The 25,530-nt window shown below is 32.7% G+C and overlaps 1 protein-coding gene and 2 pseudogenes across 1 annotated transcript; 2 read left to right on the forward strand and 1 right to left on the reverse strand.

The window, feature by feature from the left end:
- Nucleotides 1–8,279: 8,279 nt before the first annotated feature.
- Nucleotides 8,280–9,553, forward strand: LOC142641642 (UPF0481 protein At3g47200-like; annotated as a pseudogene).
- A 494-nt stretch (nt 9,554–10,047) lies between these two features.
- LOC142639606 (UPF0481 protein At3g47200-like) lies at nt 10,048–11,889 on the reverse strand (annotated as a pseudogene).
- A 7,149-nt stretch (nt 11,890–19,038) lies between these two features.
- Nucleotides 19,039–21,164, forward strand: LOC142641232 (putative adenylate kinase 7, mitochondrial). The gene is made up of 4 exons (XM_075815632.1): nt 19,039–19,525; nt 19,996–20,136; nt 20,264–20,500; nt 20,735–21,164. Exons 1-4 carry the CDS (start codon nt 19,193–19,195, stop codon nt 20,885–20,887), a joined length of 864 nt encoding a protein of 287 aa, XP_075671747.1. The 5' UTR covers nt 19,039–19,192; the 3' UTR covers nt 20,888–21,164.
- Nucleotides 21,165–25,530: the final 4,366 nt, after the last annotated feature.

Here is a 25,530-nt window from a genome sequence, read left to right on the forward strand (position 1 = left end):
TCAAGCATTTTTGTTGTTGTTTGTTTACTGAGAAACAGAAGAGAGAGCGAGAGACGGTGTAGTTAGTGAGTTAGAGAAAGGGATGAGAGGTGAGTTAACAGGGTTAGGAATTAAAATGCCTTCAAGGACAAAATTGTCTTTTTAGGATGAAATTGGTAGGTTTTAAAATGTTATGGGTTTAGTTGGATATTATCACAAACGTCAGGGGTGGTTTGTGGAATTTACCCATTATATTATTAACAACTTTGATAATAGGTTTGTATTTTTTTTTTTTTTTTGAGAGAGGGTTTCAACTTATGGTGTCTGCTCTCGATGATAGCTATTTATCATCAAACCAAAACACCAATCAATTTTTGGTGTAGACGGGGATTGAATCCCAGATCTCTTATACAACCATCAGAAACTTTACCAGTTGAGCTAACTGGAACACACTTGTATTTATTTATTTGACCAAAAAAAAAAGGGGCAAGTTACATTTTAAACCATATACTTTAGAGTGGTTTTAAAATTATACCCCACAATGCTGTTGATTTCCTCTCTCAAAAAAAAATGTTGTTGATTTCAAATAGAATTTTGGGCTCTTAAAATCGTACCAAATTAAACCTCCCAATCAAACTTAAAAATAAAAAACAAATTAATACAAAAATAAATAAAATCAATCCCTATAAAGCCCAAATTTTAGTGTGAAATTAGCATAATTATAAGGTTTAATTTGTAATAGTCTTAAAATATAGAATTTTTTTTTATAAGATTAAAATATGGAATTTAATTTACAACCTTTGCAACTATATGGTTTTATTTGAAATCATTCCTATTATAAGAGGTTTGACATTTATGGTTTTATTTGAAAACATTCTTATTATAAGAGGTTTGACATTTAGTTTACCCCAAAAATAAAAAATAAAAAATAACAAAGGGGGGTTTCAATAACATTAATACTATGTCACTAGGTAAACATCACTTGAAAAAGGTTAAATATCATATGTATAATTGTTTTCGGTTTTTTTTTTTTTTCAAGTTATTCCTAACGAAATTTTTATTAATGTTACATTACCTAATAAATTTTTAATGGATGTTGTGGGAGAGTGGAGTAAGTCTTCCCCGCGGAATGTGATCCGAAGAGAGTATTCCTAAAAGCCCCATTCATGGAACAAACATGGCCCATATGTAAGTACAGTATAACCAGAGCCCAAAAGAGGAGAGACTATCTAGTTTTGTTATCAAGGTAATCTGTGGAGCCCGTCTTCCTAAGGTAGCACTACCCCATCGAGAATATACCAGCTATCTCAATAAGGATACAACTTTGGTTATCTTCTAGAGAAACACGAAGAAGAAGACGCAGAGCCTAACGTAAAATTCACCTTCACATTAATGAGTAATCCTACTTAATGTCAACTACATTAAATGCTAAATGATTAAGCTAAACAGTGAGAACACCCCAAAAGTATATATTCATGATCAAGAAATGGAAGGAGGAGATGTTAATGGGACAAGTATCTCCCAAATCCAGTTAAGAGATGTACAATTAGAAGAGGAGGGGAAATGAGTATAAAGGGGGGAGGAGGCCAACAAGAGTGGGGGTCCAGAAAAAAGAGAGGAAGAACAAGAGAGAGGAAAAGAGAGAAAAGCAAGAACTTTTATTTTCCATTTTTAAACTTTTGTTTATACCTCAAGAAACCGTTTTTCATCAATCAAAGAATTTGGTTTTGTTGTTTTCACCTCCAATCATCTGTCTAGTCTTCTCATTATGGAATTTCATTTCTTCATCTTAAGAAATTAGTTGTGTTGATCATAAATTTATAGCCACTTAAGTTTGCTTTGTGTTTCTGACACCCACAAATGTGTATTTTTACAAATCTAATATTAGATTAGATTTATTATTTGTACCTCTTATGTTGCGAAATTTCAAAATAACTATCTATCAATAGCTATCTCATTTAACAAATGTTTAAGTTTTAAAATTTTGTATATGTTAAAGTCATTCACACAACATGAGTTAATTGATTGAATAGTAAAATTCCATTTGATTCTACATGAAATTTGATATTCATAATAAATACTAAAAATGTGTAATCTAATAGTGAGGTTTCTAATATATTAATCTAATAAAATATTATTGAATGGTATAATGTTTATAAAGAGTTATGTCAAATATAACTTAATCTTTTCTCAATATATTTGATCTGTCTTTTTTCAAAGTCAAATTATAGAATTCCTTTTAAACTTTAAAAATAGGGGACATGAAGAATTAAGATCTCCTCCAATTGAATTTTTCACTTTCCTCCAATTTTATTACGATGCAAGACAATTGGTATTCAACATTGGCAAAAGTTGCATCACAATATGTTGTGAGATATTTGTCTTTGGATCTTCTGTGTGTATTTTGCTTGTAACACTCTTTTCAATTAGCAATATATATTCTATCTTCGGTCTCACCAAAAAAAAAAACAATGGCAAAAGTTAATAAATGCATTTGTTAGTAATTATTTTAAGGAAATTTTATGGGAAAAAAAAATTAACTAATTTTTTTTAATAATTTTTTATATTTTTCATAAAAATATAATTAAAAATTTTCTTAAATGATCTACCGACAATTAATCGAATCTTTCAAAAATTAAATGAATGTCACGTGTTGGAATTTTTGAGGATTCAAATGCAGGGAATCCTTTCCCAAAATATTGGCACTAATACTGAGGCGTCATTTAATAAATGGGCAAGCTTACGTAGAAGCAGATTCACTTTACAAGTCACACAACGTTTGTCATGGTGTTGTCGTGTTGATACTTCAGCATGGGTACATATCAAATTGAAAGAATGGAATGTTTTACTTTCTGTGCGTGTGTTAAAAGCCAATCCATGTTCTTTAAATATAACCAGATAGAGATTAAAAAAGATTAAAATCGTGCTTGGTGTGTTGGTGTAAAGAGAAATTAAAGAGAAATTACGCCAATATAAGTCTTGTCCAAGTAACACTTAATTTTGTGATAATAATAGAGATTTAATTGATGGGTTTTAATTTGCTCAACTGGTAAAGTTTCTGATGGTTGTATAAGAGATCTGAGATTCAATTTCCCCCTACACCAAAAACTGATTGGTGTCTTAGTCTAATGATAAAGAGCAATCATCAGGAGCGGACGCCATAGGTTGAAACTCTCTATAAAAAAAAAAAATAGAGATTCAATTGATATTTTGATAATCTTGCCGTTAAGGCTATGTTTGGTTTGATGTAAAATGTTTTCCAAGTGTAAAATATTTTCAGGTGAAAATATTTTTAGGTATTTGGTGGTATTTTAAAAAATATTTTGAAAAATATTTTTTAGTGTTTGGTTGTGTTTTTGAAAATACTATAGAAAACACATTTTCTACTTTTTGCTCACATTTTCTCAGCTTTCATACAAATATATAATCATTTCTCAGCAGAGAAACAAAACCCAAAAAAAAAAATCATCAAATCCGAGAGAGAAGAAGGAAGAGAGAGAGGCGAGATCACGCGATCGAAGGCGAAGACTTCGATCGCACGATCGACAACAAAGGCAAGACGCGCGGCGGAGGTGAGATCGCACGATCGACGGCGAAGGCGAGATCGCGTGGTGGAGACGAGATCGCACAATCGGGGGCGACTGGGTTCAAGATTGCACGGCGTTGGAGTTGATCTTTGCTTGATCAGCGATCAGAGGCATGGGCCCGACGGCGAGATTGCGTGGCATTGGAGTCGATCTTGGTTCTTTTTTTTTTCTTTTTTTCTTTTTTTTTTTTCTGGAAATGGTTTGAAGGTAATGGTTTAGAGATGGTTTGGAGACGGTTTGGAGATTGGTTTTGGACTGTGGGAAATGGTTTGGAGATGGGTTTTGGACCATGGGGCGGCATGATCTAGGTTGGCCGGAACTTGGCTAAGGTGAGCTTGGAGATGGGTTTTGGACTGTGTGAGGAGTGTGCTCAAGCTCTCTCTCTTCAGGTGTGGTTTCCAGAAATTGTTTGAAGGTAAAATCAAAGTGTAAATAATTTTCCGTTCAAAATGGCTTATTTTCCGGTCAAAACGTAAATGTTTTTCCGTTGACTGTATTTTCCGTAGTTGCCAAACACACTTAAGGGCGTAAAATAATTTCCTGAAAGTGTTTTCAATCAAAACAAACGCAGCCTAAATGACATGGATTTGTAGTTTTGTACTTCAAAATGTAGTCCTCATTTCATATTAATTGAATGTCCTTAACAATTTTACATCATATTCACAGACTCAAAATATAATATCTATCAAATTTATCAAAATATCTGTCAAATTTTCGAAATGTTGCACCACATCAAAAGAGTTATACTGTTCACTTTGAACCCGATCTTATATACGTAGTATTTTCTAGCACTACCTTTTCTAGTTGAATAGCGCATTTTGATCTATTGAATATTTCTCTGAAGTGTCATTTATATCTACGAATCAAAGAATAAGTTTCATGGAAGATATCTTTTTGCTTTTGGTGCTTTTTGCACTATATAAACACTGGCATTTGCCACTGGTAATTAAGACCCAACTTCTTCTTAAGAAATTGCTCAAGAAAGAATTGCCCTGCTCAGTAAGTGTCACCCTTTTTTCTGTTTGTTTGTTTTTGTGTTGTTGACAAAAGTATGAGTTTTTATTTTTTGAAAATAATTACAACATGTTGCTAACCCCGCAGCTCAAACCATTTTCCTTCTAAACCCCCCAAGCACTTAGTACATGAGAATGTGCCAATTCAACTACAAAACCTTTGGCAAAGTATGAGTTTCTTAATGTAAGAAACGTAGAACTTTTCTGAAATATCTTCTCATAATTCAACTTCAGCTTTTGTGATGGGTCTAAGGTGAACTTCTCTCTTTTTTCTTTTCTTTTTTTGTAGGATACTAAAGGCAGTCAAAGACTCAAAAGAGTGGTGAAGCCTGCAATAGTTGCACTATTATCTGGTATATAATTTAATGCTAATCAATTTTGCCTTGCATTTGAAGTTGTATTGCCATTACTTTATAAGAATGTCATAAGCAATTTCCACTTTCAAAAGTAAGGAAGTTAATAACAAGAATATAATTTTTCTCATTAATAGTAAGGGGAAAATTATGTAGGACAGAATTTACAATTTAATTTTTTGTAATTTTGGTATTTTTATGTAATTTTTGTTCTTTTAAATTTAATATATTTATTTCCTTTTTTTTAGGTCTAATTTGGTTCCTATTGTGATTAGGTATTAATTAGGATCTGTTTTAGAATATATTTTCTTGTCTATCAAGTTTTACAAAGCCTTTAAATAGGCCTCCAAGTTTGTAAACATTTTTAACAATTATTCAATCAATAAAATTCAAAATTGTCTCTCTATTTTTTGGTGGATTCCAAACCCTTTCTCCTCGTGGATTCGAGGAACACTTGTGGATTCAAGGTTATATTTAAGAAGTAAACATGTTTTGTTTCTTATTTTCTAAAAGTAGACATATTTGACTTCTTGTCGCTTATGCATCCCACATTAACAAACCCATGCGATTGACTATCAAGAGTTTAGAGAACATTTTCTATATTAGTGTTACACACACCTGGGTACAAAACCAAAAATCTTTCCTTTAGGGAGCTAACCGTAGGAACAAAATACTATTGTACAAACCCATAATGAAAATATGTGTGTAGCTTCTCCAAGGATCAAAATAATTTCGTATAAACTTATTTCACATAACGAAAACATATTCACACACAGGGGCATAGCTAGGAATTTTTACATGGGAGGGCTAACCTATTAAAACCTTTTGAAATAAATGTATTTGATCCGGGATGACCTATTGATTTCTTACCAAAAAGGTAGCAAGGTAAACAATATATTGCATCCATTGAAGGTGAGTATTCCAACCAATCTCTATGTGATTCAAACCATGAAACTTGAAATCGACGAAGATGAGTATCATCGTTGTATGGATAGTCTATATTTTTAGGTTGATATGGACCCTCTTTGAGATAAGCTCGTCGGATTTCATCTTGTTTGTTGATAGGAAATTCATATATTTGTTTACGTGATCCTGGATCACGACCTATCTCTTCAGATTGAATTCTTGAACATTTGGAGGGGTGTTCATCAAGCATTGAAGTATCAACAGGCATTGAAGTATCAACATTTGTTTTTACAGCCACAGGTGTCCTAATTTCTAAATTGCTAACATCTTTTTTCTTAAAGAATGAATTAATTGTTTTTTGTTTGCTCATAATTCTTTTAGCTTTAAGAATGACTCAAAAATTAACCTGAAAAGAACTTTAAAAAATAAAATTTCTATTAGAAATTTTTACTTAGTTATATGGATGTTATTCATACTCAAGAAAAAACAAAATTTCACTATAATTTAAGCAGTCAACCCATCATCATTCTTATTATTAAAATTTTCCTGTATTTTAATTTCTTTTAATTAAGAATAACCCCTCAAACAAAAGCAAAAATTAAACTAACAAAAGCAAAAATTAAACACACAAGTACACAACATAAGCCAAACAATTTACCAACACCCATTGCCACATGATATCTAATTAAGCAAAAATAGGTAATAAATAAATTAAAAAAATTACCTTAGAAACTTTATCTTCACAAAGTGCAAACTTTATCTTCCCTTCAAGACTCATCAGTCATCACAAACAACCTCCTCATGCCTTTGCCTTCAACCATGTACTTCTCTAAAAATCTATGAAAAATTAAAGAGCATGTGAATATTTAAGTGTAGATAGTTAAGAAAAAAAAACACTAAAAAGAGATGAAGCTGAAACTGAAAACTCACCCTCTGGCTATGCCCGCATTGAATGATTTATTTTAAGAAAGCAAGAAGAAAGAAAATAATGGTCAGTTATTTTTTTGGGATCGTGAGGATTGAGTTTGAGAGGAGGGCTGAGCGGAGCTGAGGGTTTTGTTTTGTTTTGTTTGGGAGCTGCTGGAACCAGTGGAGTGGGCGGTGGCGTCTGGCGTGTACACAGGATAGTAGACAAGAAGAGAGTAAAAAGAGAAACAAAAGAAAAGGTTCTAAAGCTTCTGATTTTGAGTTAGAAAATGGGTGATAAAGTGTTGTTTTGTTGGGTAGTGCTTTGGGTATTTAAATATAAGTGGGCTATGGGCTATGTTTTTATTTTATTAGAGGATAAAAAGGCCTACAATTGAAACTAGGAGGTGGTGCCTGGGAGTGAATTGAAGTTTTGAATGGAAATGGGACAGGCCGGATGTACATCATTGGGGGGCCCAATTAAAATTTGTTTATAAGCTAGTGGACTTTTTTTTTTTTTTTTTGCAGGGGCCACGGCCCCCCCAAGGGGCAACGTGGCTCCGCCCCTAGCTACAGATTTTCCATCCCCAATTCTCCAACTTGCACCCCAATTGATGACTTCTCTCCCCCTAATAATGCTTTTCCATGCATAAGACGCTCGAGCTTGGGCATGTGGCTTCCATAATGAATAGTTTGGGAAGAACTTCGCCTTAAAAATTTGATTTAAAAAAAAAAAAAAAAGCAAAGATTTATCATGCAAGAGGCACCATGTTTGTTTAGCAAGTAGAGCATCGTTGAACCGAGATAAATCCTTGAACCCCATTCCACCTTGTGACTTCGGCTTGATGAAAAAAAATACTAAAGTACTCAAGAAAATGATGAAAACATATAACTAAGCATATTGATACATTCTTCTTAAAATAAAAATGAAAATTGATACATAATCCAAAAAGTGCATTGTTGAAACTAGGTTAACAAAAGTTAAAATTCTTACACAATATTTTATTAGTCATACCAAATAGGTCTTTTATTTTAGATTTGAGAATGAATAAGTCACGTATTATTTTCACAAAAATAATGAATTTAAGTGTGTTTTTTATATTATTTGTATAATTTATATATATAACTTGGGCTTAGGGGGTCATGGCCCCTTTTGGGCCCATATGTAGCATTGTCCCTCCACACACCTTTTTCTTGAAACTAAAAATTCAAGTAATTATTAAGTGCAAGTAACCCTCACAATACAGGATCTATTAATTAAACTCATGATATGATTTACTATTCATGTGAGAAGATGAACTATCATATTACTGTGCTCAGGAGTACATAATAATTATCAAACAGCTTCAAATTAGTTATCGATCAACTTTTCTCTACTATTCCTTTTGAAAAGAATTGAGCTTAAAATTAGTCTTTTTGTTGTGCTGTTTCCCTTTAATTATTTTCTTCTTCTTGTTTATTTATTTATTTATTTTTATCATTCCAGAAGAAGCAGTTCAAGGAAGCAAAAAAGAACAGGAAACAGAACCTAAAATATGGCTCTGAACAAAGTAGATAGTACTGCAATTGATATTGAAGGTTTGGCATCTTCCATAAAAGCTAAGATGTCCCAAGATCTATTCGTGTCACCTAATTGTAGCATCTTTAGAGCCCCAACAATACTTCTCAGACTTAATGAAAAGGCTTATGTCCCTGATGCATTTTCTATTGGCCCTTTCCACCATGGCCATCCAAAGCTCCAAGCTATGGAAGCAATTAAAAGTAACTATTTGCAAGGCCTTATTTCTCGCTCACCCTTTCCAGAGGAAATGTTGAGAAATATGATCATGTCGATCAGTGATGTGGAGAGAGAGGTTCGTGAGTGTTATGCTAAACCACTTAATTACAGCCCAGATGAATTTGTTAAAATTTTGGTAGTTGATGGTTGCTTCATTATTGAACTGTTCCGCAAGGATGCTGATGAAAAGCTTAGAGGAGTAGAGGAGTAGATGACCCGATTTTCAACATGTCAAGTATGCATCAATTTCTATATCATGACTTGATATTGCTAGAGAACCAAATACCTTGGATGGTGCTGGAGCGTTTGTTCAACTTGACCAAGGATCCTACACACGACAAGCCCCTGACTTTAATTGAACTTGCTAGAGAATTTTTTGCTGACTTTTTTCTTACAAAGCCGGCTTCAGGTTATCCTCCTATTCAAGGCATGAAGCATATCCTCGATGTGTTTAGAAAATTGTTGGTTTCATCAACTGAAAAGGAAAAAATAGGAAAAATATATTGGACTCTCCTGCCTTCTGCTACCAGCCTTGTAGAGGCTGGAGTCAAAATCAAAAGGCGTGAGTCCAAAGGCATATTGGACATAAAGTTTACTGATGGTGCCTTGGAAATCCCTCCATTACAAATTCATGAGATAACTGAGACCTTCTTTCGGAATCTCATTTGCTTTGAACAATGCTACCCAAATTGTGAACCAAGGTTCACTTCCTATGCCGTGCTCATAGACAACCTCATTAACAATGCCAAGGATGTGGACGTACTAATCGAGAATAAGATCATTGAGAACTGGTTGAATCCAGCAGATGCCGTCCCATTCTTCAACAAGCTATACTACAATACTCATGTCAAGGAAATCTATTACCAGGGAGTTCGTGAGGAAGTGAATGAATATTGCAATCGCAGGCGGCCTAAATGGCGTGCTATGCTTGTGCGAAATTATTTTAACACCCCATGGGCAATTCTTTCAACTACGGCTGCTACCATCCTACTTATCCTCTCCTTTGTACAAACTTGGTACACCATCTATTAAAAATCAAACAGAGTGGATCTTGTAATATTAGAGAATAACCCTTGTAACAAGCTGTGTACGGCAATGTGTAACAATAATTGGCGTTCACTAGAAGTGGAAATCCAAGTATGTCAAGCATGTCATTTTCTTTTGAGTCAGAGGCAGTAATAAAATGCCAACAAGTACTTATCATTCATTTATATTTATAGTTCTATACTGGAAAAATGCTTGCACTCATGGAGCTAGAAGTGAAAACTGAAATAAAGACTAATTTCGAGCCAACTCTACTCTACCCCCCACCCTCCTTCTCATTAAGATAAAACTGTAATGCAGTAATGGAGTTCAGTTCTATTATGTCAAACTTTTCGTTTTGCAAAGAGGAAAAGCAAAAGTGATAAGAGTCATTAGAAATACTAGCAAAAGGTACAATAAACAAAGCATCCCACGCATTACTACTATGGTTATTCGTTAGTGTACAATAAAACAAGAAGTTCATATTTCCAAACTCTTGTTTCTTAATAGATGGTGTACCAAGTTTGTAGAAAGGAGAGGAAAAGTAGGATGGCAGCGGCCGTAGTTGAAAGAATAGCCCATTGAGTGTTAAAATAATTACGCACAAGGATAGCATGCCATCTAGGCAGTAGCGGAGCTAGGATTTTAGTCTAGAGGGGGCAAAATTAAAAGACGATATTAAAAGTAAAATTTATCTAAAAAACATTAATCAACAATAATAACAAAATAAATAAACAATTGTAAGTAAATATGAATATATTTCATATTATTAAAATAAATAAACAAAAACAACCAATTCATAGCGACTAAAAAATTTACAAACTGATGGAGTAAAAAAATGATTAGTGTTACTTAAAAAATATAATGAATAAATGTTTGAAATTATTTTTTGTGATTGGTGACATGTCAATTTGTAAGACATAAGTAGTAAAATTTGTAATATCTCTAGCATCATTCAAAAATAAAATGCTATGAAAAGTATCATAAATAGTAAAAATAGTGTAAATAATGATATAAAATAAAAATAAAATAATGAAATAGGAGCAAGTTGCACGTAGGACAAGACAAAAGCAATGATTTGATCACTTTCAACAAGTAGAATTTTTTTTTTTTTTCCCCTCCGTGTAACTACTAATACAACCAAAAAAAATTTAGGAGTAGGGGGGGCAGGTCCCCCCCTCGCCCCCCTCTGGCTCCGCCAGTGCATCTAGGCCACCTGGCCCGCGATTACAATATTCATTCACATCCTTGCAAAGCTTCTGGTAATAGATTTCCTTCTTGAGATAAGTGTTGTAGTACAGCTTGTTGAAGAATGGGACCACATCATATGGATTCAACCAGCTATCAATGACCTTATTCTTGTAGAGTATGTCCATGTCCTTGGAAGTGTTAATGAGGTTGTCTAGGAGTATAGTATAGGAAGTGAACCTCAATTCACAATCTGGGCAGCATTGTTCAAAGCTAATGATATTCTGAAACAAGGTTTCTGTTGTCTCCTCAATACCTAATGGGGGAATTTCCAGGACACTATTTTCATATTTTATGTCCAAGAAGCTTTTGGACTCACCATTTTTTATTTTCACTCCAGCCTCTACAAGTCTCATAGCAGAAGGTAAAGTCCAATCTAATTGCCCTTTTTCCCCTGTAATTGATGAAACCAACAATTTTCTACACACATCGACGATATGCTTCCTATTTGTGATAGGAGGGTAGCCATAAAGCAACTCTGTACAGAAAAAGGGGTGAAGAAATGTTTTGACCAGTTCAATTAGGGGCTCGTTGTGTGTAGGATCCATGGTCATGTTGAATAAACAGTCCATTACCATCCAAGGTACTTGGTTTTCTAGCAATATCAAATCATGGAGTAGAAACGACAACATGCAAGACTCGGTGAAAATAAGGTCATTTTTCTCTCTAAGCTCCTTATAAGCTATCTTGCGAAACAGTTCAATAATGAAGCAGCCATCAATCACTATAATTCTTACAAACTCATCTAGACTGTAACCAATTGACCCAGCATAACACTCATTCTTTCTCCACATCCATGACGGATTTGGTTAAATTTCTCAACATATCATCTGGACAGGGTAATTGAGAAATAAGGCTTTACAAATACTTAGATTTTTTTTTTTCGCCTCTTTGAACTCTGGACGGCCATGGTGGAAAGGTCCAATAGAAAATGCTTCAGGGACATAGGCCTTTTCATTAATCCTGCCGAGTATGGTTGGGGTTTTGAAGATGCAACAATTACTTGAGATGAATAGAGCTTGGTACATCCTAGCTTTTATGAAAGCTGCCAAACCTTCTATATCAATTGCAACACTATCTGCTTTGTTCAAAGCCATATTTTAGGTTCTGTTTCCTATCCCTCTTTTTTGCCTCCTTATAAATTGCCTCTTTTGAAATGACCAAAAATAAATAAATTGAAAAGGAAAAACAACACAACAAAAATTAATTTTAGGCCCAATTCATTTCAAGTGATGTAGGACATGGTTTAATATTTAATTTTTGTAATTATTTAATTTTAGTATTTTTATGTAATTTTTGTTATTTTATGTTTAGATGATTTATTTCCTTCTTTTTAGGTGCTTTTAATTTTGTTTAATCAAATTAGAGTTTTATATGTTTTCGTAGTGAAATTAGGATTTTTAGTTGCCCTAGGTTTTGTTATTACTATTTAAACGCATTGAAGCCTCCAAAGACAATTTAGTTTATATATTATTATTAATAAAATACAAACTTTTGTCGAATTCTTTCTTTGGTGGATTCTAGTTTATCACCTTGTGGATTCAAGGAAGCCTTTATGGATTCGAGGTTTGCTACTTAAAAACTAACAATTTAGTTTCTGTTACATCAAGAAAGCATCATGTGTGCTTTCTTCAGGCTTCTGCAACATCAGTTGGTATCAGAGCCTTGACATACCCTAGTCCGATGGCTAACCAACAAGACAGTAACCACCACAACTACAGCCACGAAGTTGAAGCAGTTCACGCTAGGGCTGAGTTCCACCAATTTGTGAAAAGAGTCAGCAAATTATATGCACAATCGAGCAAATGATTGCTACTCTTCTTGCTAGAAAATCATCTCACAACAACAATGATCAATATATTCAAAGACACACTCCTAACTACAAGAAAATTCCATTCTTTGATGGAGATATGTGTAAGTTGGATTTTATTGACTGGCTTCTTGGTTTGGAAGAAAAAATGCAACTCGTATCTAATAAATTGGATAATGAAGTAGAGGAATGGTGGGAACATATCCAAATCGATAGAAAGCAACAAGATAAGCATCCAATCTGCTCTTGACAAAGAATGAAAAATGTATTAATTGATTTTTGGTTTCCAAATGACTATTATGATATACTAGATTATACATTTATACAAGTGTTGATTATAAATCTGTATATTCATATGAAAAGCAATATGTTCAAAACATGAAAGGTTAACCACAAAACCAAAATTATCACAGCCAAATCCATGTGTTAAGCAAAGGAAAGGGTTTAAGGGTTAAGAAGAAGTAGCCTATTTCTAAAGAAAATTTTGAAGTGGTTAAAAAAGATTAAGACTTACAACAAGTTATTGAATTTAAGACTAAAGATACCACTTGTCAAAAGTTTGATGAAGATGTCAATGACAAGAAGGTTAGTTGATTGTGGATTATAACAGAAATCAAGAGATGGTAATTATTGAGAATATTTATCAAGATCCAATTGAGGTTAAATATGATGATAAGTCCATCATCCATAACCCCTAGGTTCCGGTTGATTTGTTGAAGATGACTACACAATATGATGATTTTCTTGAAGCAAAAAATTTTAATTTTATTATCAACCCTTTGTTGATTGATGTTGCAAATAAATCGAAGGTAAATGAGAAGAAACTTTATCCTACACTTTATAAAGAATTCAAGTTTCAAAACTGGATCAAGTTATTAAAGCATTAAAAGTATTTGTTTATTTAGAGTGGAAGATTCAGATTTCGACCATTAACTCGAGGATGAGTTTGTTTCAAGTGGAGGGCTCTGATGTAAGACACATTTTAATATTTAATTTTTGTAATTATTTAATTTTAATATTTTTATGTAATTTTTGTTATTTTAGGTTTAGGTTATTTATTTCCTTCTTTTTAGATGTTTTTAATGTTGCTTAGTCAAATTAGGGGTTTTATATGCTTTCATAGCCGCCTTAGGGTTTCTAGTTATCCTAGGTTTTATTATTACTATTTAAAAGCATTGTAGTCTCCAAAGGAAGTTCAGTTTAATTTAATAAAATACAGAATTTTGTCGAATTCTTTCTCTGGTGGATTTCAATTTATCACCTTGTGGATTCAAGGAACCCTTCATGGATTCGAGGTTTGCTACCCAGAAACTAACAGTTTAGTTTCTCTTCCATCAAGAGAGCATCGTGTATGCTTTCTTCAAGCTTCCGTGATATCGTCAAGCATGAAGAATATAAGAAGAAAATGTAATCCAATGGTGAATTTGTCAAAATTCACATCCAATAAAAAAGATATTTGTTAGGGTCATATTTTATGTAATTGGTTAATCCTTTAACAAAATGCACTTTACTTGTAATTGGGTAGATCTAATACATCAAGGAATATGTTGTTCAAGCATATCAAGTGTTCGTATTAAAAGCCATGAAGATTGGTCCAAAAAACAAGTGAAGAAAAGTTATTTATTAAGTCTCAATAGATAGCTCGACTGATGACTAGTATCGAAACTTAATATGAAACTCGATAGATGGCTCGACACCAGTTCAATCTATCGTGAATTACAATTTTAGAATTTCAAGATCTGAAATTCGGCCCAACCTTATGTGTTTATTTAGGGTTTTTTTTTCTCACAACCCTAAACATATAAGGCTTATTTTAAGAGCCGTCACACATAGATACAGAGACCAAGAGATTTATTTTCTCTATGAAAAGCTACTGCATTTGTACGCCATAGGGTTTTGTAACCAAGTGCTTCCTGATCTTCATTGTTAATGAAGTGAAAAACTTTGCAGCCAACAACACCATTACTTGTAATTGGTTAATCCTTTGACAAAATGCACTTTACTTGTAATTGAGTAGATCTAATACATCAAGGAATATGTTGTTCAAGTATATCAAGTGTTCGTATTAAAAGCCATGAGGATTGATTCAAGAAACAAGTAAAGAAAAGCTATTCATTAAGTCTCAATAGATAGCTCGACAAATGACTGGTATCGAGACTTAATATGAAACTCGATAGATGGCTCGACACTAGTTCAATCTATCGTGAATTACGATTTCAGAATTTCCAGATCTGAAATTCAACCCAAGCTTATGTGTTTATTTAGGGTTTTTTTTTTTTTCCTCACAACCCTAAACATATAAGGCTTATTTTAAGAGCTGTCACACACGGATACAAAGACCAAGAGATTTATTTTCTCTGTGAAAAGCTATTGCATTTATACGCCATAGAGTTTTGTAATTAAGTGCTTCCTGATCTTCATTGTTAATGAAGTGAAGAACTTTGCAGCCAACAACATCATTCAAGTTGCTGGAGTTAATCATGTACTGGGATCCGTGCAAAGAGTTAGTCATAGATTGGAGATTTGTACATCAAGGGAAAGAATGCTATTACAAGATTAAGTTCAATTGGGCATTGAAGTGAATGTTCAACTTTAGGTTGGTATTTTGGGATAGGCCAAGATAATGGTAAGATTCCTTATACTTGTAACTGCTTGATTGTTGATTAGTAGATTCTTGGGAGTGATGACCTTAAAATCACCTGGTAGGGTTTTTGCCTTGTGAGAGATTTTTCCCATTTATCAACAAATCACCTATCAATTTAATTTTCGCTGCATTTAGTTTATTTGGTGATTTGTTGGTGCCTTCACCATTTGCATATAATTGAATCTAATTAATCAACTTAGATAAATTAAATTAATTAACCGGAGTCAAACTATCTTAACTCAACAATAATTATTGGAGTTGTAGCTATTGGCTACAAACTAAGTTTGTAACTAAATTTTATCCTTCAATTAATATTAAATGTTACCTAGATTTGAAGTATAAATCCAACTATGAGATTATAAGTATCAATTGAATCTATACTATTACCACAAGAGTAATTCTTAGGTACTCCTGAAGTACGGAGAATGGTATTCCCTCCTCTCACATTTATGGTGAGGTCCACTCATTAAATTCATAGTGGGGTCTACCATGAATGTGAGAGGAGGGAGCACCATTTCTCCATGTTTCGGGAGTGCCTAAGAATTTTCCATTACCACAAAATTAAGTGTAACTTGGACATGACTTATTTTGGAAAAAAAAATTCTATAATTCTCTTCACACAAACACTCTAATTATGATTTTAGTTTTTAAAAATCTCTATCTAGTATTCCATTTTATATCTAAAGAACCATTTGATAGATTTGCTATAACTTAACGCAAAGAAAATTAAACATTCCATTCTTTCAACTTGACATGTACTAACGCTAAAGTATCCATACCATGGACCAAAGTTGTGTAAAGTGAATGTGCTTCTAAGTAAGCTTGCCCACTTATTAAATGATGCCTCTGTGCTGGTGCCAGTTTTCATGTTTAAAAGGAGTTCTGGAGGTTGACATTGAATTCAATTATGACAGATCAAAATTAATTGAGACAGACTTAAGTTATTATATCTAATGAAACTCTTTACAAATATATCATTCAAAAAAAAAATATTAGATTAATATTTTAAAAATCTCCATCATTAAAATACACATCTTTATTATTTAGGTGAAATTACATTATTAGTCTCTGAAGTTTACTTTATGTGCACAATTAGTCCCTCAAGTTTCAATTGAGCACAATTAGTCCCTTAAGTTTTCAAAATGAGCAATATAAGTCCTTTGGTTAACTTTCGTTAGTAATGTTGCTTACGTAGCTAACAAAATAATAACTAGTCATGTTTTTTAAAATGATGTGGCATTTTTTTATTATTAAAAAATTACAAAATTAAATTTACTCATAAGAAAGAAACTAAACCCATTCTAATTCAAATCTTTATCCTCACCCGGTACCAAAAAAAAAAAATCTCTTTGCAATTTGTTCAAGGCCTTCCTGCACTTCACGCATGGTGGGTTGACATTGGGTTCGAATTCGCACACAAAAAGTGGCAATGTCAACATAATAAAACAACTCAATTCACATGATTCTTAACATCTTGAGCTGCATTAGATAATTACAAAAAATTAAGAAAAAGATTATTCATCAAATAAAGCTTAAAACAAAACTTATTTCCCAGCAGCCAAATACCCAAACCCAAATTCTTAATTATTTATTTCCCCTCACTTTCCCAACAACCAAACAGGAAAAAAAAAACCAAACAAACATACAAATTCTCCAAGATTTCAAGAACCCCACAGATCTACTACCCAACCCCAAGCTTCCGGTGACTAGAGCTGCAGCAACGTAACGTCGGCAATATCCCCGACACAAATTATCTTGGGATGTTTGCGAATTTAAACCTACAGTAAAAATAAAACATGATTTACTGCTCCACTTGTAAAACGGGGCATAGTGAATGGCTCTCCACATGTTTGCGAGAATGCCTCATTGGAGTTGGTGAAGCACTCATGCACTGTGCAAATGGGGATTTTTTTTACCGGCCGAGGATAAAGATTTTAATTGGAAATTGGAATGGTCTAGTTTCTTTCTTATGTGTAAATTTAATTTTGTAATTTTTTAGTAAAAAGAAATGTCACATCATTTAAAAATAATGTCTAGCCGTTATTCCGTTAGCCATGTAAGTAATATTACTAACGGAAGTTAACCAAATAACTTATATTGCTTATTTTGAAAACTTAAGGGACCAATTGCGCTCACCTAAAACTTGAGGGACCAATTGCACACAGAGGGTAAATTTCAGAGACTAATAATGTAGTTTCGTCTATTATTTATAATGCATGCAAGGTTTCATGTTAATTAAATGAAATTTTACTACACAATCAATAAACTTATGTTTAATGAATAACTCTAAAATACACAAAAGTTTCAAATTTAATCATTTAATTAACAATATAGCTATTTATTTCAAATTATTTTGAAATTTTGAAAAAATAAAGGTTAGAGAATATAAAGAGAAAATGTAATACAATAGTGAATTTTTCAAATACAATCCAATAAAAAAAATTGTTGAGTGATGTAACATTATAGACAAAATATTTGGTAACCATTTTCAAGTGATGTTTATTAAGTGACACAATATTATTGTTATTGAATTCGCCCTTTGTTAAATTTTTTTTGGGGGTAAACTAAAATTTAAACCCTTTAAAATAGGTATACAAACCCTATAGTTAAAAAGGTTCTAAATTAAATTCCATATTTGAAGACTATTATAAATTAAATTTTATAGTTTCAAACCGAGAGCTTTTAAATTTTTTTTAGGGTTTGATTAGGAGGTTTAAATTGGAAGGATTTTAAAAATTCATAATTCGATGCGAAACAAACAAAACTATAGTGTCTAATTTTAAAATCACTCTAAAGTATACAATTTAAAATGTAAAGTATCAAATAAATTAATTAATACAAACCTAGTAATAGAGGTTTTTTTTAGAAGAAAAAAGAAGTGGACTTATTATTAAGTTAATCTAGCTATGTCAGCCTAAAGTACAGGGGGGAAAAAAAAAAGGTTGTGGAACATTGTCCATCCACACTAAAAAATCTGAGACATTAACAGCATGCTGAGCCAGGTCATGAGCAACTTTGTTACCTTCTCTCTCAGTATGAGAGTAACTTAACTAAGGTGTTAATAGCGTAGTGAAGGTAGTTTTCAGTTTGGCTGTGAGATATATTTAGAGGTGTTAATAACAGAGGTTTTTCTTATCATGTAATTATTGCACTATATATTAGGTCGATTAGAGTAATTTCTATTGATTTTCAAAGACTCTCACTAATCATTAATTCTAGTAAAATCACTACCATATACCTTATTGAAATACCATCCCACTCCAAACCCCTCCCCATCCTACTTTAAAAACATCCAAACATTGTTCTTTGCACCATTCCCCTCCCTTTCCTTCTACTCCCTTCTTCTCCCACTTCATTCAAACAGTTTGTTAATTATTAAAAACTAAATTGGCACGGGAAAATACCAAAAGATTTATAGTTCAACCAACATTTTTTTTTTTGGGTATTTTTAATAAAAATGTTTAAAATTCAAATGTTTTTACCCCAAAATACTATTAAATTATAAAAGAATTGAACTAGCGCCAATCACCAAATATTTACTAAACTTTGAGCCTAAAGCATCTAAAGGCCCAATGGGCTACTTCTTAGAAACTTGTTAAGCAATCAAATTCAAAAGCCCAATAGTACTAAAAGAGATTGCATAAACGACATATTTGAATTTTGACTCATCGTAAACTACAATGTAAACAATTTAGGACTTCCCGCAGCCCAGGCCCACCCACGTTTCTCTCACCAAAAAAACTCTCTCACAAAGTACGACAGTGGTATAAACGTAGTTTCGCAGTAACCCAATGGCAATTTCCAAATCCCCCATTTCTCCACACACTCTCTCTCCCTAAAACCTCACTTTCATTTCCAAAGCAACCTCTCTTTCATCAGACTCTGCTTATTTTCTTCTCTCTCTTAAAAAAAATACTAAAACCCTTGCACTTTCCACGCCGCCGCCATGTCCGTACTCAGCCAGCTGCGCTCCCTGGCGCCGCGGCGCATCGGGCTCCTCTCGACGCGAGCCTACGGATCGGCGGCTCAGGTCCAGTACGACTACAGCGAAGAGGAGGACTCCGAGGACGAGGGAGCGCCACGTCAACTTGGGATGGCTGAGTCCGAAGGTTGGGGGTGGGTCCCCGAGAGAGGGGTGCAGTGGGTCCTCATGGGAGACCGTGGAATCAAGCGACACGTATACGGCGAGAGGCTCTCGAAGCTTCTCGAAGTTCCTCACATTTCCATGGGCACCTTGGTCCGCCAAGAGCTCCACCCTCGCTCTTCTCTCTACAAACAGGTCAGCTCTGGTTTTTCCAAGTTTTTTGGAAATGGGTGTTTAAGGTTGTGTTTGGATGGGAGCTGAATAATGTGTTTTTTTGTATTTACTATAAAATGTGTGGTTTGGCTTTTCTTTTTGTTTTTCGGGAAATCTAATGTTGTTTGAGTTTAATTTGAGGTTACCGTTGGTAATGGTTACTTTATAAAACATTGCTTTTTTGCTAAGTCGAATGGGCATGTTAATGGGATTTAAGTTTAACCAGTTTTGTTTTTTGAGCTGAGAATTTGATTTTTGTTCCGATTAGTGATGAAAATACATGAAAGATTCAAACTTCAAAACGTCTGCTTGAGCCTTTGTTTGTATTTGAGTTTTGAATTTATATGGTTCATGTAAGTTTTGGGTGCGTCAAGATGAGAAATTTGGTGTGATTGAAATTGATTGGGCATGATATGGTAGTGATTTTGTTCTCTGTATTTTTGCAATTTCAGATTGCAAATGCAGTGAATGAAGGGAAGCTTGTTCCGGAGGAGATAATTTTTGCCCTGTTGTCGAAAAGGCTCGAAGAAGGTTACTGCAGAGGCGAAACGGGGTTCATTTTGGATGGGATTCCTCGAACAAGGATGCAAGCTGTAAGTTTAGTTTTCATTGATTTGGGTTACTTGTGAACTGTTTGCATTCTAGTTATTACTCTTTCAACTCTCAAATGATTGATTTCTTACGTGTTTTTTTGAATGCTGCAATTTATTTCTTTTTCAGGAGATTCTTGACCAAATCGCTGATATCGATTTAGTGGTGAATTTCAAATGCACAGAAGACAGCTTGTTGAAACAAAATCTACGAGCTGGAAACTTTTCTCATCATCGTGATCATCTAAGCATGAGCAATTATCCTGGGTGTAATCTAAATCTGCAGTCACAGGACAAACAACTAGATTCCTCTTCTGCTGATTCAGGAGCTACCTGGAAGGAAAAGTTCCATCTATATTCAGAGGAGGTATTACCTTTTTTCTTTTTCTTTTTCTTTTTTTGGGAATCATAATTTTTGCCATTAAGGTATATACTATATAGTCAACCCCAAAAAAATTTGGGACTGGGTACTGTATATACCAATATGGTATAGTTTGATGATTTGAACTTGATTCTGTTTATAATTCTCCATCTCATGCCTAGAAAGAAGTGAAAGAAGGTCACGGTCACTGATTGGATAATTATTTTTTGTGCCATTCAGAGCAAGCCATTGGAAGATTACTATAGGAAGCAGAAGAAACTTCTTGATTTTCGTGTGGCAGCTGCACCTGGAGAAACCTGGCAAGGGCTGTTGGCTGCATTACAGCTCCAGCATATCAATGCTGTTAGTTCTTCACCGAAGTTGACCGCTTGATTTGTTTTCATCAGGGTCTTTGGCTGCCCTCCTATCCATTTCGTTATATAAGTATATATGAATGTGAGAGAACCACAGAGAGTATTGAAGCACTTTCGGATGCAAATATTCCGATTCAGTTTTGAATTTTTGACGTTTTGAGTCTTGTTTTACCTACCTAATGTTCATGCAATGTTTGTAAGTGTGATGTAGTTCCGGTGAGAGATGAAGAGCAAAGAAGAATATTGGCATGTATGACCGTTATTTTATACTTAATTAAAAATATTTTTTTTCGTTATCTGCTTTGTTAAACTTTGCTTATTGTTATCTTAAATTCTGACTGTAATATATCATTCTTTCTTTTTAATCCATTGCATGAGTTTAAATTCGTGGTTTTTCCTTCTCTTGCCCGAACTTTACATCTGAACTGATGATAAATATCTTGCAGTTTGTTGGCATAAAGATAGAGAATGCTTACAATTTACAAAGACTAAAAATGTGTTAGTGCATCTGTGTGTAAGCCAAAAATCTTAACGGCTATGTATTGTATACTAAGTCGATTTATATGCCAAATTGACCTTCTCAGCTGACTTAAAATTAGTCAGATACTTAAAAGGTTTAGTAAAAGTAGAAACAAAAAATGAAGGGGGAATTAGACTTATTAGTCAAGAGATATTAAAGAGCAACCGATTTCGATATCTAACTCATAAAGATTGAGAGATTGAAGAGGATGTGAATCATAAAATAAGAGCAAGGTAAATGAAGTGGAAAATTGCATTATGAGTATTGTGTAATCATACTCTTTAAGTTAAAGGGAAAAATTCTTAAGACTGTTATACAACTATCTATGTTTTATGGTATTGAATGTTGGGCTCTTAAAAAATAACGTATTCATAAATTGAGTTTAACTGAAATGAAAATAGTTAGATGGATAAATGAAAATAAACGGAAAGAGATGATTCAAAGTGGAGAAATTTTCTTAAAGATGAAGGTAGCTCCTATCTATGAAAAGAAAATGAAGAGTCATTTAAGATAGTTTAGTCATATGCAATAGAGAGCAACTAATGCACCAGTAAAAAAGGGATTAGATCCTCAGATTCTTGCAGCTCTTGAGTTCATTAAATCCTAACCACTCTTTAATGATTTAATGGTTTAGATTCTAGTACATTTCATTAATAATATTCTTGAAATAATAAAATAATGTTGTAAACAAAACAATTAAGATGATTGTTAATGAAATGCTGACATGGCAAAATCTAGACCATTAAATCATTAAGGAGTGGTTAGGATTTAATGAACTCTACTTGGTAGAGTACCCTAGGAACTCTAGAGGATCTGAATCCGTAAAAAAGTGTGAGTTAATCCAAGTTGAGGGAATGAAAATATGTAAAGGAAGACCTGAAATCATATGAGTAGAAATAATAAAACAGGACATGTCAATTAAAGAAGTAATGAAAAGTATGATTTTAGATAGAGTAGAATTATGTGCCTTGAATTTATAGATTTGAGTACATTATTCGAAAAAATTTGTATGCTAAATGTTCACGATTTTCAAAGAATGTTCACAATTTTTCAAAAAATATACACATTATGAACATTTAATGTACACTTTTTTCAAAATTTGTACACAATTTTATACATTCAACGTACACAATTATTCAAAGCATATACCAAATTATTTATATTCAAATAACACAATTTTCAATGAACATAGACAATTTTGTATATTCAACATACAATCTTTTTAAAAAGTGCACACAATTTTGTGCATTCAACGTACATTTTAAAAAAAAATGAAGGTGACTTCATACAATTAACATAAAAAATTTTCAAAGAATTTAGAAATTTGTGTATTATACGTATACAATTTTTGAAGAATTTTTTAAACAATGTACACAATTTTACATATTCAGTTGAACATTTTCAAACAATTTTAAAAATATACTCAATTTTGTATATTTAACTTCCACAAAATTTCAAAGAATGTATTGAATTTTGTTCATTTAACATACATATTTTCAAAAATGTACACAAGAATGAATAAAATTATGTATATTCAACGTGCTCGATCTTTCAAAAAATATAACAAAGTCTCTTTGGTTGTTGCCGGATCAAACTGCAGCCCCGGTGCATGGTCATTCCCACTAGCTGGTGAAACTATGCTCAAAGCATTTATGATTCTAGATACCATTTTAGAAAACTCACTTGTATTCAATTCTATTCATACAAAATGATTTGGTTTCTCAAAAAAAAAAAAAAAATTCATAGAAAATGATAAAGTTCATTGATGACATCTTTCTTTATATTTGATGTCTAACAATTAATTTAGAACTTATTGGGTGACAAGTCCTTAATAACTTTTTCAAATGATTGTTACTTCAATTTTTTTTTGAACGGATTGTTACTTCAATTATTTGTTGCTTGTAAGAAATATTGCTTCATTTGTGACATTTGTCCACTTATTTTCTTGTTTTCCTAGAATTTATCCTTGACTTTGATGGAAAGCAAGTGATATAATTTATAAATTTATAATCTATTAATCAGTTGGCTTTCCTGCCCTTCAGCTCTTCAATAACTGGTTACAATAAAGTATTGCAAATGTATACATTCATTTCATAAGGACCATGCAATGTAATTAAACTATGGTAGGATTAGTTATTTTAGGTAAACACACTAAGGATCAAGGTCACGCCGAGGGGTGTAGGAATTTAACAATCTATTTGTAATAGAATCTAATATTTTTGCCAAAGTAGTTGCAATAGCGACAATATTGGTTTGTAAATGAAATCAGCCTTTTCTTTGAAGTTTGAACAAACCCTTTTTAAGTAATGATTTTGCAATGGTCATTATCAGAAAATAGACAGCTTTTATCATTATAATAAATTCTTTATTAAAAAAGAAAGAAAGAAATCGCGTCAAATTATCGAATGCGGCATGCTCACTCTGTTTATTAAAAAAAACATATTACTCAGTATAATAGTCTCACTTGCTAAGACGATCAATGAAATAATAACCAAACAAAGATCATATACAAAATAATAAAATATGTACTTACAATATGAAATTAAATGTATGTCATCTATCGCCAATAAATATTTAAAGACAGTCATTGAGTCTTGTAAAAAAAAAAATGGTAGTTGGGATTGCAAAGTCGCCATTTATTCATGTACCCTAAAGATCGTGTGTTTGGTTAGGATGAAAAATGAGGAGAAAATTATTAGAGTGGATGTTTGGTTGATGAGGGAGCTTGGGAGTTGATTTCTCTTTTTTTCTTCTTTTTTTCTTTTTTTCAAAACCTTTGCCAATAACCATTGGCGATTCTAGGAAATTTTTTCAGGATGGGTATTAATAAACTTAAATTACAAAAAATCTAATAAAAAGAGAACTTCATGTATTGACAAAAAAATACACAAATACATAAAGTCTTACAATTTTTTATATGAATTTTCTTATTTTAAAATCGTTGCATGATAGTCTCATTATTAATATTGTAAGCTATATCTCTTTCAAAATTTTAGTTAAATAAAATTTTTCTTGCGATTTTTTCTTTTTTTTTTTATAAAGTCCCAATATATTGTTAAGGAAACTAAAATTTAAGGACAAAGTTTGGCTCTATACTTTAGTTGTAGCCTAAGGCTACAAGTCTCACTAAACAAATTAACACGGTTACATATTTTGAAAATCTAATCATTAAATTGCATGTTTTCTATGTTCTTAAAACGCATGTCAAATTTTATATCAATTAGATGTTATTTATTATTCAATCCATAAAGTTATTTTTTATGTATGATTTTAGATTACGACAAACTCGAAATTTAAGTATTTGATTAATGACATGACTATTGATCTTTGATTTTCTTGAAATTTTGCAAGTATGAAGGATATTAAAAAAAAATGCAGTCCAATAGTGGATTTGTAAAAATTTACATCCAATAAAAAAAAATATTGAGTGGAGTTATAACTTTAGTCGACAAGACTACAATCAAGTTTGTAATCAACTTTGTTCAGAGTTTAATTATGTTGGGCCCAAAAAAAATTAGGGTGATCACAATTTTTTTTTAAGAATAAAAAAATCATAAATTTTTTAAATTTTATATATAATATTTTTTTTCCAAGTTAAGGTGGTCCTATTTCCACCCTGAACACAATGTGGAGCCACCCCTGCCAATAATCAAATTGGTCTGATGCACCTCCCTAAGTATTCAGTATTAGTACCTAGGGTTGGAGGAGGACGGGAGGGGTTTTTACAGTAGCTTAGAAGATTTCTAACCATTTCATAGAGGGGGAAAAATAATAGAAGGAAAAACTTTTTTTTATTAAAAAAAAAGGAGTTTGTCCGATATGATAAATTAAATATTGACTTCTAAATTTCTCATTTTAAACCATTGACTTATTAGCCATGACTCTTGACAATCTAATGCTCCATCATCTATAGAAAACTACTAGCTAATTGAACAATCTATCTGGCAAGGGAAATTTTTTCACTAGCGCCTATTACATGTTGGGCTCTGATTTTTCTTTACATTAGAGAGAGTGGAACAGTAGAGAGAGGAGATAGTATGGAAGAGAGATAATAGTAGAGTTGGCAAAACAGGGTTGCTTGGGTGTAATGGGTGCCTAAGAAAAATTTCCTTCCATCATAATATGGGTAATTCTTTTAGTGC

Source organism: Castanea sativa, chromosome 1, assembly GCF_040712315.1.
Source record: "Castanea sativa cultivar Marrone di Chiusa Pesio chromosome 1, ASM4071231v1".
Classification (NCBI taxonomy): Eukaryota; Viridiplantae; Streptophyta; class Magnoliopsida; order Fagales; family Fagaceae; genus Castanea; species Castanea sativa.